This window comes from Tigriopus californicus, chromosome 10 (assembly GCF_007210705.1).
Source record: "Tigriopus californicus strain San Diego chromosome 10, Tcal_SD_v2.1, whole genome shotgun sequence".
NCBI classification, from domain to species: domain Eukaryota; kingdom Metazoa; phylum Arthropoda; class Copepoda; order Harpacticoida; family Harpacticidae; genus Tigriopus; species Tigriopus californicus.
In genome coordinates, this window is record NC_081449.1 from 3,001,920 (window position 1) to 3,017,007 (window position 15,088).

Consider the following 15,088-nt stretch of genomic DNA (forward strand, 5'->3'; position numbering starts at 1 on the left):
AAAACCTGCAAAGTGGAACTCTGCCAAAGATCAGTCCGCCATTGGCAATTTTCCAAGCAATGGATTCGGCCTTTCCATTGTGAAACTGTTTATATGCAATAAAAATAATCATGATACAAGTGGCTATTGGTCTGAGGTTTTTGTTGCATAAAAGTTCAAAGTTTCTTTGACAATATTCCAATATTTTGGTGTTCTTAAACCAAATAAGAAGTTAAAAAGAATATATAAATGCATATATATTAAAAGAAAATAGCTGTGAATCCTGCGAATTTACAAATTGCTTTGCTTGCCCGCCAAAATGTTAATTTAGGCTTTATCCTTTCACATTATTTCTGACCCTCTCTTCTGCTCATAGTTCGGGTAGCTGATAAAAGAACATGCGGCCTTCCTGTCAAACATGAATCATTTTTTATGCTTTGTAAACAATGTGACAAATTACCCTTTACCCTATTCGTTCAAAAAGTTATTGGCATCTACTTTTCAACTCTTTTCGTACCTTTCACTCACTTTTGGTGATATGTCGTTGAAATATTACAGATTCAAATTTCTTAATTTCCTGCCCACTTTCTGGGGAAAACAAGCTTCCGCTTCTCCAGAATCTGAGGAATATATGCTCAAGAATATGCGCACAAAAGGTATGCCAACTATTTGCATATTTACTATTGTTGGTTCTTGAACAAATCATTCTCGAAAATATAAGTCAAAAAGGAGATGCCTAAAAAGCTTTCATTGCTTGTGTGAGCAAATATTTCAAGAGAACTCCCTGTAAACTTTTATTCTCTCTGAATCATATTAAGACTCGAGTGCCTCATATGAAATCACATTCAGAGGTGAGACAAAAAAAGAATCTAAGAAGTATTGAATAATTTCCATCTGGAATGTTTCAAAAAAATTCATTGGCGGAACAAAGTTTTTAAGGAACGAGATTTGAGTCAGAGCTTTGCTCAGTTGAGCATCAAAACAACATTTTTCAAAATGGAAATGCGAAAACTTGAGCAGAACAAACCAGATTCAAATTCGCACAAAAGTTCATTTCAAAATTTAACATGTTTAGGTGATTTTTATTACTTCAGTCCCATTTTTTTGTATTTGGATTAGACCTTTAATACTTCAGTTCAGTTTACATTTGAAAAAGTAAAACCCCATCGGAGGTCCCTCTTTGGAGTAAACTGTTGGCAAAGTGCATTCATTTCATTTCATTGCTTTGAACGTTCACTGTAAACTTTTGTACGACCCTCGTCATCAGTGTTGGGAATCTTGGGGCGGCTTTACACTAAGATGGAAAACCAAGATTGAATCCGGTTGAGGATTGAAGTGGGACTAGTGCTGGGGCGAGTTCGCCAAAAGCAGAGGACTCCAGTCTTTCACTGTACTCAAGTCGAACAAAAAGACTCATACACCAAAAACTCGCCCCAGTCCGTCCTACTTCCATCCTCAAACCAGATTCAATCTCGGTTTTCCATCCTAGTGTAAAGCCGCCCTTGCTCTTGCAGGATTTCAAATGTTTGCCGGAAAGGTTCGTGACATATTCATTGAGCCACAATGCTTAAAAAATTATTTGTTTAGCAATATCATCTTGATAAAGCTTTTGGCATTTAGAGCATATTCTCTTGTTTCACAATTATTTTGTCCGCACCTAGACAAAGGAGAGGGCTCCTCTACCTCCGTCCAATGAAAAGGACAATAAAAGAGGGTTTTTAGAAGTGTTAAGAAACAGGAGGTACGTGAACGAATAGATGAAACACCCCCAATGTACAATCAACAAGAATACTTAATCTAGATTTGACCGAAGAATTGGGGCCAGGAGAGTGTTTCTTTGCACTCTGCAGAGGATTTGGACCCTACATCCTCAGCGACATTGGTTGGAGCTGTTCCTTGGATTAGTGAAGGTTGTTCTTAGCGGTATGGTGTAAAGGTGTTCGCCCCAAGGAAGGGCATTGGGTTTATAATTGAGACCATCCCGTCAATAAATGCTCCTCCGCTCTAGGCAAAGGGTTCATTTCGTGGAAGCGAAGACTAGTCGGCCAAGCTTGCATTACTAACCATCGATGTAGCAAATACGGTTGGCCTTCCAGCTCTTTAAGGCATCGTGGGTAAATTGAGGTCGAGATCTCAAAATATCAATCAATTGGCATTTCTTGACGACATTCCTCATGATTAATGGTGCCCTATGTCAATCATTGAACAATATCTAAAGAGTCATTTTCAACATTAAGGGTTTCTTTTTTTTTACCACGCAGTCCTGAATAACTCCAAAGCTTAAAAGATAGAGGTCCGACCTGACTCTTCTCTATTGAATTTAAGTAAGGATTTATCATCAGTGATTAACCCAAAACAAGAAAGCTTTACGAGTAAGAAACAATTCGATGAATCCGTTTGCACGTGAGTAATTATCATCCGATAAAAATCTCAACCTCTCGAATGAGCTTTTACGCCTTACTCCAGGGATTATTAGTGTGTCGCCACCAAGAACAGGAAACCCTCTTGGCGCATTGATGCAATTGATGCCCCCCTTCCCCCTACCTCTTCTTTTACAGTGGCCACCCACCCATACGATCTAGCCTCTCATAAACATTGAGCTTCGACCTATCGAAGCCCAAGCTTTGTCTGAAAATTCTCTTTCCGAGGTATTTTTCAGTGCTACGTTGACTTACACTGCCAACTTCGTCGAATTCGTCGTCGTCGTGACAGATATCAGGTTTTATACACATTTCTGCAATTTTTTCTGCTAGTCCAATCTTGTGGGCAATCTTATAACAACTTAGAGGGAGCACAAGGGAAAGGTCCAAAAATATATATCGCGCTGTCTTTCATAGCACAAGAAAAGAACGGTTTGTCAATTGCAGTTAATTTCCAGCGACAGAAGACGTTCACTTCAGTCCTGGCCAAGGTAGAAGATAGCGGAGGAAAAAAAAAGCAATTTTGTCCAGAGTACGTGTATTATAGCAGATTGTTACAAAACGGGGCGTGTGCGTCTTGGGAGGGATTTGAGTGCGCCAAAAGGTAGAAAAGAAATGCACATGCCTCTATCTAAGTAGGTAGGATTGGGCTTATTTTGGCTTCGTCTCCTGATCCGTGACCGTGCGGATATAGATGGCATCTTCGGGGATCGATTCCGGAGGTTTCTCGTGCTCGTGCATATAAGAAGAGGCAATAGCTAAGGTGGATCCATCATTGGAGAAGGCCAAACTAGCGATGGATGTGGGATATTTATGGAACTGGCACAAACGCTTCTTGTGTTGACCATCCCAGATGTTGACCAGGCCATCGGATCCTCCTGTGGCGAATGTGTTGTAATCTTTGTGGAACGTGATGGCATTCACGGGATAGATCATTTCAATACCTACGAAGAAACAAGGCAGATTAGAAAGGTCATTGCGGGACTGGTTCATGTCTACATTGAAGTCCATGAATGAGCCTCAAAATCACTGTGCGGTGGGTTTAACCACATATTTGCGTAAAGTACAATTTAAATAAACATGAAATATTCAATAAGATCGATATCTCACTAGAAGATTGCTATAAATTACACTGGATGCAGAAGAGCTATCTCGCACATTTCAGCTACAAGTTTTAATGCTTCAGAGTAATAGAGCCAAATTGGGGAGATTAATCATGCAATTGATACTGGGGGTCCTATAATTTGGTTTATGGGAAGTCTGGATCCGGTATCAAGACCGACATGTAGATTAGCAAAAAGTATCTTCAAACACAAAGCTTAAAGGATCGAATGCAGAATACGTTCCAGTGTACTTTTGGTAGAACAAAAAAATCAGACCGACGTGATGAGACGGCTAAAATTGAGACCGGGTAAGAGGTTTTTTGGTCATTTCGTGCCTTGGCCAATTAACCCTAATTGTGATTGAAACAATTGAGAAGAATTCCTTCCCATATCCGTCTCATCCGCGGCCACGCCTGAATTTGATTGATCTGCATCTTCACAAACAAAAACTGAGAAGACAAAGTCACGAGTGGTCCCATAGAAACAATAAGACCTTGAAGAAATTGTTGGAACGAAAAGAATGCCTCGCAAAAATGCGGTATTCACGTTTTCGTCGAGTGGTCTCGAGACATTCGGTCACATCAACTACACAAAGTACATGGGTCAGTCGTGGAAACGTTCCAAACATTTGATGCATCTCAATCGAAAAGTGTAGTTCAAATCTTACCGTTCTCCTTGACACGATGGCACTTGAAGGCGTATTTCCGTTTCTGAACCTCAGGACTGGGATCCAAATATTCCACAGCCACACGTCCTTCAATACTGCTCAACACAAATCCTTGCTTATTAGGGAAGCACTCTAAGAACCGGGTTTGGAACTTCAAACTGGATTCCCGTTTCTGCTGAACATAGCCCATGTTTCGGAGATCCCACACCCACACCTAATTCCAGGAATAATGTTCAATGGAACATAATGATATACAGCTGGCTTAGTAAATCAATGACAATATTACCTTGCGACTGGCAGTGCCTACGACCAATTTTTCTCCCGCGAGTGACATGGAGTACACTTTCTCGGGTTGAGTGTAAGTACCCGTACAGGAATTGGTGCGGGTATCCCATAATTTGACCGTGGAATCCCAGCTACCCGTCACCACCACATTTAGCTCCTGACTAACTTCCACACACCTATTCATGGGTAAACATGTTCAATCAGTTCTCGTAGTAACTTCATACCAAGAAAGTTAAATGATGTTGTATAGCCACAGTTCATTTCTAACACTAACTAAATTTAATTCGGAATTGCTCTAGGCCTGGCACATGGCATTGGTTCTTTTCCATGACCTTGTATCTGCCTGACTGCACTATTGATGAGCTTGCACCAATTTGTTCTTGGGCCTTAAATGAACATGAGGAGTCAAATGGTTCAAAATGGGAGCAAAACACTTCTTAAATGGTCGAAGTGGTAAGTGTACTGCCGTTTGTGTGCTTCGGTTGCCACAGTCCGTTGTTCAAGCTATACCACTAACATTTTTTACTTAGCCTAACTCTAGTCAAAAAGAGCTTTGGATTCTAGTAACCAATTGATTGCTTATTTCCTAAAGAAATAAGAGAGTTAACATATTGAGGCAAAAAGTTTCGCTATTACAAGGTGAATGAAATGTAAGAGTTCCAGGCTCTGAAATCGCACAATTCTGTGAATAGTACATTTGATCATTGCTCAATGAGCATACTGGTGACCATTGTTCAGTGTTTCAGCTCATTAATATTTAAATATAGGACGCCATGACTCAATTAAGATCAGAAAACAAGCAGTGACAATGACTTGAAACAAGAAGATCCAACCTCAAATTGTGCCTGTCCGCCTTCTTAACAGATCGTTCGTAATAATAATATGAAATCAAGAAAAAATAGAGCTCTCTTCTGACCTAATGGCATTCTCGTGGGTACCCACAATGCTCTCGGTGCTGCTATTGATATCGGCCGATCTGAGTTGTCCCTCCAATCCACCCGACCAGACGTGGATGGGATCTTGAAATGCGCAATCCAACAAGGGTCCACCACTCAAGAACTTCACCCGCATCGTATTGGCTTGAACATCATACAAGCGGAGTGTAGAGTCCCAAGAGGAGCACAAGAGAAATTGAGGAGAATTGGGAGCAAATCGGACCCGTGATATCCCATCTGCGGGTCCATTTTTCAACTGGAATTCAGAGGAAGACCGGCTACCCGCTTCCACGGTAGCCATTTTGATGTTCTAATGAGGAAGGTGAATGATTAACAACACCGAAATTGAACGAATTCGACATGCCGTGATTTCACAAAACAACATACCCGAGCTTGCGTTGTGAGTGCCCGTGTTTTTGCCGCTTTCTCAAAACTCAAGTGTGACGAAATTCAGAAAAATTCAAAACAATTCCGAAATATATATGAAGGCTACTTTCTCTGTCTTTGATAATGCAAAATTTCGATCCAATCTAGATCAAACATAATTGGCCAAGGAATTGGGAGTGGCATGGACCCTAACTTGGACTTCGAGGGCGCTCAAAAAAATTGATAAAGAGGCTCGATGTTTGTAAGCTCCCTGAAAACAGCCCTGATTGGCTTATCCTAATGTCCAAATCTTAACATTGTTGGCTCGTCCCTTGGCTTACTCGAAAACGTCATATCAGTCTAAATTGTCAATTTTTAACACGTGACATGATTTTCACGACGAGACTTTGCGATGGTTTTATATTGTGTCATTCTAATTGCCCTCTTTAATCATTAGTCAGTGACCATTTGGCACTGATCAAGGACCATGCGTTTTCACCAAAAGCCAGTGTAGGTTTCAAAGTAGCAAGCCTGAATTTTATGACGTCAGAGTCAGGGCCACCAAATCTTGAAAAAAGGTTAGTTTTCTGCCTGATCTGTTTTTTTTCAGGTATTATTAAATACCTAATATCAAAGAAAAATAGCAAATGTTTAGATTTAGATCAGGGCTTTGAATCTAAAAAAATGAATTATCAGGAATGTTTTCAATTTTTTTTGGGTCGATTAAAAGGTTTAGGTTTGGTCTAAGCTTGCTTACCTTGGGGTTAGAACTTTACTTTTCGTGCTCATTTCGTCTCTTGGCATCTTGACAAGGCCATCATTCACACCCAATTTACCACTATGATGTCTCGGATTTTCAGTGGCCATTATTAACGTTAAAATGGGTATTTTAAAAATACCCAAGTCAAGAAATATCCAATCTGGCCATCCAGTCACCCTAAGTAGGGTCCGCACTCCAGTATATTGACATCAAAACAGAACAACGTGTTTAACAGAAAAGTACTGAAGTAGGTACAACCCCGCTTTTGCCCATAATTCATGCAGTTTCAGGTCAAAATAGGTGTCCCATTATTGTTTTAGTCATGACACTGATGCAACGCGTGATCAAGCCCAAGAGCCAGAAGGCTAAACGAGCCTTGGAGGAGCGTGAGCCCAAGACCATTGAAAACACCAAGGAAGTCATGTTTATCCGAGGCCAGAAATGTCCAGACACTCTTCGACTTCTCATGCGCGATCTGGCCTCCATTAAGAAGCCGCACGCCCAATTTCTCGATCAAAAGAACGACATTCGGCCCTTTGAGGATCACACCAAGTTGGAGTTCTTTTCCAAGAAGTTCGACAAATCTTTATTCATTTTCGGGAGCAGCAACAAGAAACGCCCGAACAATCTAATCATGGGTCGATTCTACGACTATCAATTGCTAGATATGGTGGAATTGGGCGTGACCAAGTTTCAATCGCTCAGCGATTTCAAAAATGAAAAGATTCCCACGGGCACAAAACCGTGTTTGATGTTTTCGGGCGAGATCTTTGAGGAAGATTCAGATATGAAGCGCATCAAATCGCTCTTGATCGACATGTTTCGCGGACCTGAAGTGACCAATATTCGCTTGGCGGGATTGGAACATGCCATTCAGTTCACGGCTACCCCTGATAGGAAGATCTACATGCGAAGTTATCAGATTCAGATGAAGAAGTCCTCCACGCCCAAAGTGCCCCGCATTGAGTTGGAAGAGATTGGTCCATCCATGGATTTGGAGGTCAGACGATTGCATTTAGCCTCGGACGACTTGTTCAAGACCGCCTGCCGACAAGTGAAGAATGTGTACAAGGAGAAGAAGGTCAAGAATATTGAGAAGGACGAGTTTGGTAGCGTTTATGGCACACTCCATTTACCTAAGCAAGACTTAAACAATTTCCAAACACGAAAGTTAAAGGGATTGAAGACCTCCAAGGCCGAGAAAATGGCCGAGAAGAAGGCCAAAGCGGAGAAGGCCAGGCAAGCCAAGGGCAGCAAAGATGGGGCAGGCGACGAAGATATGGAAGAAGCCGAAGGCGATGAGGAGGAAGTTGTCGAAGATGATGCAGAAGAAGGTGATTCAGATAATATGGAATCTGCTGAAGATGATGAATAAACGACCATTTGATGAGTAATTCAACAATTTATTAGGGGGTAAGACCAGGTCACTAATCGTGGAGGAACGAGATTCGTTGTTTGAAATGGACAGAGCTTTGTACAAAGCAATCGTGAAGGGCGAAACACCCTTCAATTGATATTTAGAAGATATTCATGAGGAACAGGTTTAAGCGAAAAAGGCCAATAACAGTCTCATGTCGCAATATATAAAATTATGAGAGGAGAGGGAATAGTAGGGTTGGGGAAATAACGTTAATGAACACCGTATAAGAGATTAAGAACACATGAGATATCGTTGGCACAATTCCCGGTGACTAACGAATTCCATTCTTGAACGGTATGGAGAAGGTTAACAACTTCAGATATGGCTAAATGCTTCAGATTTGTTCTTCATGGGTGGTTATGCGGTTCGTGGCAGCTCCAGTGCTCTCCCGTTCACTTTCTGCGTCACCAAACTGACCGCAATGACGCGGCGAAACCCGTAAATTTGGCATTGTCTCTGACGTTGGGCTCACGTCAACGTGAAGTTGTAAGGAGTAGCGCTGACAATTCGTCTCATTGGGAATCACGATGCCCTCTCTAGAACGGGCACGCATCCGACGAATAACTTTGGGCAACTTGGCCCGCCTCACTTGATCTTCCTCGCACGGATTGACCACGACCACTGGAGTAGGGTCATTCTCAGCCGCGATGACTTGCGCATGTGTGACGGACGTTTCACCGAGAGCTGCTGCGGCATCTTGAGCTAATTCGCTGTTTAGAACGTGATTGAGTCGAGGGGACGTGGGTGCGGGTGATGGGAGGACCAATGCCGCTCCAGGAATGGCTGAGGGTCTCGGCGAGGGGTGGGGTTGAGGCACGGGCGGAGGCGAGCCACTTTGGTTCTGCTGACAATACCACTCTGACGGTTCGGGGATGACGGGATCTAAATGGATCTCCGAGTATGGCGGGGCCTCGGAGCCACTTGATGATCCCAAACTGTCATTCTCGTGGCCTCGGGCCTGCATCATGGCGTCATCATACGAGGGAGGAGCGGGTCGCTGCTCAAACATGTCGTGGTTAGGCTTCCACCACGCCAAATGGTGCCAATAACTCCGATGGGTGGGCATGACGCTCATCGGGTAAGATGAGGCCCGGAGCGAATGGGCTTGGGCAACACTATCCACACTCATATCGTCGTCGCTTTCGCGACTCCTTTGCTCGCGCCGTTGATTAAGTTTTCGTTTACGCAACCGATATATAAGAAAGGCTAATAAGGCCAACGAGAAAATGGCCATGACGGCACTAGCTACCAAACGGAGTTTGATATCCACTACCCCACTGTTACCCAAGTTATGGGGATCAAAGTCACTACCTCCATGGGGATGAATATCATCCAAGCAAATCCACTGACAACACTGATTGCCAACTCTCAGACTTTTACAATCCGGAGGCGGCGAGCACAAAACGGTCCTACACAAACTTTGCAAACCGTCAGAACAAGTGCATACCAAGCATTCATCCGGACCTGGGGCGAACAAAAAGCCATGTGGAATGGGTTTCCCATCCAAATCAATGCAACCCTTCCGATTATTCACAATTAAGGGCGTCAGACCGCTTTCCGAACTCAGGTTTCGAAATGCGGACATGATGGCGATTGTGGATTGTGCGGAAAGACAAGGATAGGCGGACAGGATTAGAAATCAAGGTGTGTGAGGAAAGAAGATGTCATGGCTAGATGCAGTTAGAATCCAGAGCTGAGCACAAATCTGGATGGATACGATGGGTTTCGTCGAGAAGTGCACTTGTGCCAATATGTTCCAAGAAGCTATGAAGCTCTAAAACTTGTCCGATTGGCTGGCTAGCTCCTAAGGAGATTGATGGTCTTGCGTAGACTTTTCTGATACGAAATCACTGACAATCTCAAGGGTGACCCATGAAATGGAATGACGCATAATTTACATGATCCAGTGGAGGGAAATCAAGTAATCTTAAATCATGAAATGCTTTGTGCCAGGAAAAAGTACCAGATTATATAGCCAACACCAGCATGCTAACATTTGCTTTATTTTCAAACAAAGGTTCAATTTTCAACAGTCCCACAAAACAGTTTGTTGGACGCTTTGAGAAAGTAATCTTGGTCACCTTATGACAGCGTTCACCTGATCAGAGCTAAAAAGAGAGGGTTCTCTCTGACTCACATAGCGCCCATATCGCCCATTCCGCCGTATCCGCCAAACGTGTGTGCCAACCTTATTGAAGATGGGGATATCTTCCACGTTCGTGTTCCGTCAAAAAGGAAAGGGCTCTTCTAGCCCAAGATGTAGTTGGGATAATGGTCAAACTGGGGTCATTGCCTGAAAATGGTCGGAAAATTGTCATTCTCGGCACAATCTTTGATGGCGGTAGAAGGTATTAGCTTAATCTGATGGTTCCATTTCTTTACATGATTAATATTCATTCTTGAGAGCTTACCCAGAGAAATGAGATGCTCTAACCTTTTCCTGACCAAGGATCATTGAAACGTTTGGATCATGTGTATCTTGGAATATCATTGGAAAGACATGTGTAAAAATTGCTTTGGTCTGTACAGTAGATTTTGAAGGTGATCTTCATCTTTGGTTGGATGGCTATGATGATGAAGATTGCAAATATGTCCACCTATTCCCCTGGATCCATTTCCATTTATTAGTTACAGTTTACCTATGGTCCCGTCTAGATGAGCTGCCACTGCCGTGCTTTCAAGGATTTATGATGTACAATGGCATGAGTCGGTGGTTTCGTCGCCAATAAGGATTATACGACATCATTAATCTAAGGGGCAACGAAGCAACAGCCAATGTAGAAGGAAAATCCTGCTAATTTTCGGCTTGTCATTAATGCCGTTGAGCCATTGTCATTCGTTAAACTACCAGAGATTGCAACAACTACGTTACGCATCGGCATAAACACTCGTCAAATAAGACTCTGCATCCCAGACCAACAACGAATGGAGATCTCGGTCTACAAACCAGTATCGAGCACTGGATATTTGAGACATAATGGGCATTTTCAAGGTCTCTCGCCTGTCATGGAAGGACAGATGGTATAGCAGTTCAGGTGTGAAGTCATTGGGTTCTTTTCTTCACTTCCCATTAGATAGATTATCTCCTACGTAATTACTAATTAGTACAAATCTGATTTGGAGGTAGAGAAATCCAAATGAGACCCAACGAACCTTGGATCTTTCATACCTCAGAGCTCAAGATCTACAGGTTTAGGGTACGTGATATGAATTGTATGGTACGAGATACTGCCTAACGCCTCCAATATTAGAGTTTGGGAAAGAAAAAGTTCTTTAAAATGGAGCAAATATTGGGTTTCAAGCTAATCAGCCCAAATTTGAGAACGTTGTGGGATGGAGGGTGCCCTACCCTGATAGAACTGGATGATGGATTATAAAGGAAGTCTCAAAACTCATTCTTGCTAGCCAAATACTTCAAAGACATAGTACACGACATACAAGATAGGAAAGCTGTGTGAGTTCGATATGGGAACATTGAGCCAAAATTCTGAGGGAAAGTAGGAAGTGATCTAAGAAATCAGTTTCTAAAACACATGGGCAACGGTGTGTATTGACGTCATTGCAATTAGATGAGAGAGATCTCATACTTCTGGACTGAATTGTTCGTGTAACATTACACTAACTTACAAGAGAGCTACTTTTTTAAGGTAGAAGGCTATTTTTGGACCTTTCATGGCTGCTATGATTGAACTATGGTGACTACTTGTCTGTTAAATTTTCAAATAATATGATCTGACATTACAAACTCAAAAGTAACCATTTGGACGCCATACTAGTGAAGTATCGAAAGTAGTCACAAAGAGCTCATTTTTTTCCGGACCTGTTTTGCCTTTGCATGATGTGATTAGTGCATTATTTGGTGTCTATGGGTCACGCACAAACTTAACATTTGAGTTCAAAGCAATAAAACATATTCAAATGCCAAAAAATGTGAAATCGTTAATGAAATGCCGAAGACCATCCACTTTTTCGTGGACATTGAATTTCGAAAGTAGCCACTTTTGAAAATTTTGGCCTCCGCAGAGGCCACCTGGCAACGCCACTGGGAGAGTGTCAGATCTAATAGTAATTAGATTCACAATGATGACTAAGTGCTATGAAATTGTGAAAACATATGTCTTTTTTTATTTCACTCATTATTCGTATAACTAACTTACTTTTTTCAAGTACAGCCTCAAACCCCTTCAAGGTTTTTCTTTCCAGTTAGATCTACTAACGAACTAATTTCACTCAGGCACTAGTTTCTTGATACGTTTTTGAGCCACTTTTGTCAGTAGATCGGACATTCCATCGCTACATTAGATCAATATTGGAATACGGAAGGTCCTCTACTAATGGTCTCCGTATTCGAAAGATGTCTACATTAAATGGACAGATGCCAATGAACGGAAGTGCATATAAGAACTTCTAAATATTTGAATGAAGGTTTACATTCGGTTTGACTAAAAGTCTGGTAAACCAATCGTCTGGATTAGGGGAATGCAAGACATTCATCACAAATAAACAGGGGTTTTGATTTCGGGCCAAATAGGTCGTGATTGTGTATATCGTTGTTTCTGACACAACCAAACCTACGTAGAAGAAGAAGTGAGAATCAATAATTCATAACTTCAGACTATTTGGAAAGAGGGAGAAGGCAAAGCAATTATAGCCCCTTAAGTACACTTTTCTTACATTTTGGTGGAAGACTTTAGTCCAGCAGAGGACTCGAGTCATGCAAAAATAGTATCTTGTTTTTTCCTGAACTTTATAAAACTAAAGCACCCATCTTTCCAAGTCTGGTTTCTTTCAAACTCAATTCATGACGGAGCCCGGTTCCAAACTCGAGGAAAAGACTTGATTGCATTACTCTCTATGTGAGCTATTGCTTTTTAAAAGTACAGTAGAACCCAATAAAGTGAAAACCCCGTTATAAGTGAAAACATCTGTTGAAACCAAATCTTCACCACGTAAACGTTTCTTAAAGCGACCCCGTTATTAGGAAAATTCACAAATTTCAAATCCTCGTTGAAAGGGAAATTTTGAAATCTCTGGACCCCATTTTGAAGAAATTTGGTCACCTCCGGGCACCAAAACTGAGATTTGATTCAATGCCTTGACCTAAACATGATCGAAAAGTTGCTGAAATAGGCGTTGTCAACTTGTCCAGTATTATCCGAAGCTATCATTTCCGAAGGTTTTACCATCCACTGTTCAAAGGGCCTTTTCTTTTTAACGTGACTCGTTTGAAATGCCAAATTTGGTTTCATTTTGAACGAAATTGACATTCAAATTCATTCAGTGTGGTCAAGGGATGGTTAAGCAAACAGTTGTCTCCATTTAGTTCAGCATTAGACCTGATGCATTCATACATTTCACAAATTAATGTACTTCTTCTTGTACGGAGCTATACGTACATGAGGAACCTCAGGAGTTAGCCTGGAGCAAAATAGGGGAGAGATTCAAAATCTCAAACTTGCTCTTCTAAACACTATTTATGCCATTACCTAGACAGCTCAATATATGTCCACCTCACAAGGGTTTTATTTCAAATGCCAGGAACAGTTCAAACTCTTTTATTAGTAATTTTTTAGGACTTATTAGCCACTATTGGAAATGTTATATCTAAGAGTTTGGTAAATTTTGTCAGTTGACCATTTACGTTGCATGCTTTTGCAATGCAAAAAATAACTCTGAAAAACTTCAACTACAAGAACTATATCAATGGTATGCACTTATCCAAATCTTGGCTAAATTTGTTCACAAAAATGTTTGCAAAGCAAATGGAAGAGAAAATTAGGAGAAAATCCCTTTTAAAAGGTTTGACTAGTTCCTGTTCAGAACTCTTTCATGCAACGTGGTGGAAAATTATTCAATTAACGACAAAAATCAGGAAATAGCATTTTGGGTACCTTGAAATGAATTAACATACTATTGTTTATCAAATGAAAATATTTGAAAATATTAGTAACCTAGCATATCTAAACCGTTTTGGCCTTAGCTGCGTGGTGCGTTTTGAATATGAAAAAGACTTACAGTTATCATTCAGCCGAGTAGAGTGGTTATACAGAGAGCTTCGGCACCCTTTTTGAAGTGTTCCTGAATTTTTTATTACCATGTCATTTTGATGCTTCATTGCCCATTTCATTCCATTTTTATGCTAATTTTATTTGCATTATTTGGACAGCCCTGCTAATCTAGCAGTAATTTGCAATTAGTGTATTTCATTTACTATTTTTTTTACTGGCATATTCTGTAACAAATCTTGCATGATCGAGCATATTTTTATAGAAATTCTGGCATTTCCCAGGTACCTGGCAGCACTGATCACAAGGAAACTTGGACTTGGACTCAACTAGGGCGCTGTAGTATAAGAGTACCACCATGCTCATTTCAAGCTTGTACTCTTCTACTAGAGAGCCCTAGACCCAACTAGAGACCCTTTAGTCATGCACCCACGAGGATGAGTTTACGTCACCGAATTCGACCAATCTGATTGGTTGCCAATTTTCGAAGAACATGTAAAAGATTCCAAACAAAGCTCAACAGGGAATCGGTCCTTTCCAAAAGGAGCTCCTCATATATTAGTATTGCGTAAAAAGTTGAAGTTTTAGATGGTGCATGAGATATATACTCCACCATGGACTTCACTTACTGATTCCACTAGGCTACAGGGCCTTATGTCAATAAGTCTGAAAAAAAAATGTGCGATGGCCGCAATGTTCTCTTGAAGTCTGCCAGTAATAACTAATGTTTATTTATTCATTCCAAAGTAACGTGTTTCATGAGAGAATGAGAAAGGTCACATGAATGAATTTTCATTTTGGATTGCTAACGACACATTCTAGTATTTTTGAAAATTGGATTTTAGAAAGGGACTAGAGAGCAACAAACATATTAGTACAATGTAAGCCTTTTAAGGAAAAAGTTAGAAGTGTGCTTGAAGCGCATATTCAATGGAGCTTGTCATGACAGTATCCTTTCTTATACTATGCGTTTGTTCAAAATGTGTTTGGAAACAATCTAGTTCTTGGGATTGTTTACTTTGAAAAGTGGAATCACTTGCCAAACTCCGTGCGGCTCTGGATTCAGGGTCTCTACACTCAGCTCGCCAGAAATCGAACCCAGGGTAGCAATCATAGATAACTTCATATTGTTATGGTTTTCTATGTAT

General features: G+C 41.2%; 3 protein-coding genes across 5 annotated transcripts; 1 reads left to right on the forward strand and 2 right to left on the reverse strand.

Moving 5' to 3' along the window:
* Positions 1-2,920: 2,920 nt before the first annotated feature.
* LOC131888959 (mitotic checkpoint protein BUB3-like) lies at positions 2,921-5,915 on the reverse strand. Its single transcript, XM_059237926.1, has 5 exons — positions 5,777-5,915; positions 5,371-5,699; positions 4,456-4,630; positions 4,170-4,383; positions 2,921-3,343 (listed from the first exon to the last, which is right to left on the reverse strand). The coding sequence occupies exons 2-5, from the start codon at positions 5,688-5,690 to the stop codon at positions 3,051-3,053; spliced, it is 1,002 nt and encodes a 333-aa protein (XP_059093909.1). The 5' UTR covers positions 5,691-5,699; positions 5,777-5,915; the 3' UTR covers positions 2,921-3,050.
* A 690-nt stretch (positions 5,916-6,605) lies between these two features.
* On the forward strand, positions 6,606-7,909 carry LOC131888056 (ribosome production factor 2 homolog). Of its 3 annotated transcripts, none has more exons than XM_059236834.1 (2): positions 6,606-6,762; positions 6,836-7,909. In XM_059236834.1, the coding sequence occupies exon 2, from the start codon at positions 6,838-6,840 to the stop codon at positions 7,888-7,890; it is 1,053 nt and encodes a 350-aa protein (XP_059092817.1). In that variant the 5' UTR covers positions 6,606-6,762; positions 6,836-6,837; the 3' UTR covers positions 7,891-7,909. The 3 variants fall into 3 exon arrangements, with proteins under 3 accessions (XP_059092817.1, XP_059092819.1, XP_059092820.1); XM_059236836.1 differs by having other exon boundaries at positions 6,614-6,762; positions 6,816-7,909; XM_059236837.1 differs by having other exon boundaries at positions 6,665-6,766.
* Positions 7,898-9,805, reverse strand: LOC131888055 (integral membrane protein DGCR2/IDD-like). The gene has a single exon (XM_059236833.1). It carries the CDS (start codon positions 9,518-9,520, stop codon positions 8,270-8,272), a length of 1,251 nt encoding a protein of 416 aa, XP_059092816.1. The 5' UTR covers positions 9,521-9,805; the 3' UTR covers positions 7,898-8,269.
* Between the last annotated feature and the right edge of the window lie 5,283 nt (positions 9,806-15,088).

Coding starts and splice junctions, on each gene's coding strand:
- LOC131888055 (XM_059236833.1), bottom strand. CDS start 9,520: ATGTCCGCATTTCGAAACCTGAGTTCGGAAAGCGGTCTGACGCCCTTA.
- LOC131888056 (XM_059236834.1), top strand. CDS start 6,838: ATGACACTGATGCAACGCGTGATCAAGCCCAAGAGCCAGAAGGCTAAA.
- LOC131888959 (XM_059237926.1), bottom strand. CDS start 5,690: ATGGCTACCGTGGAAGCGGGTAGCCGGTCTTCCTCTGAATTCCAGTTG. Junction 4,631..5,370: donor ACCCACGAGAATGCCATTAG/GTCAGAAGAGAG, acceptor ACCCATGAATAG/GTGTGTGGAAGTTAGTCAGG. Junction 4,384..4,455: donor TAGGCACTGCCAGTCGCAAG/GTAATATTGTCA, acceptor TCCTGGAATTAG/GTGTGGGTGTGGGATCTCCG.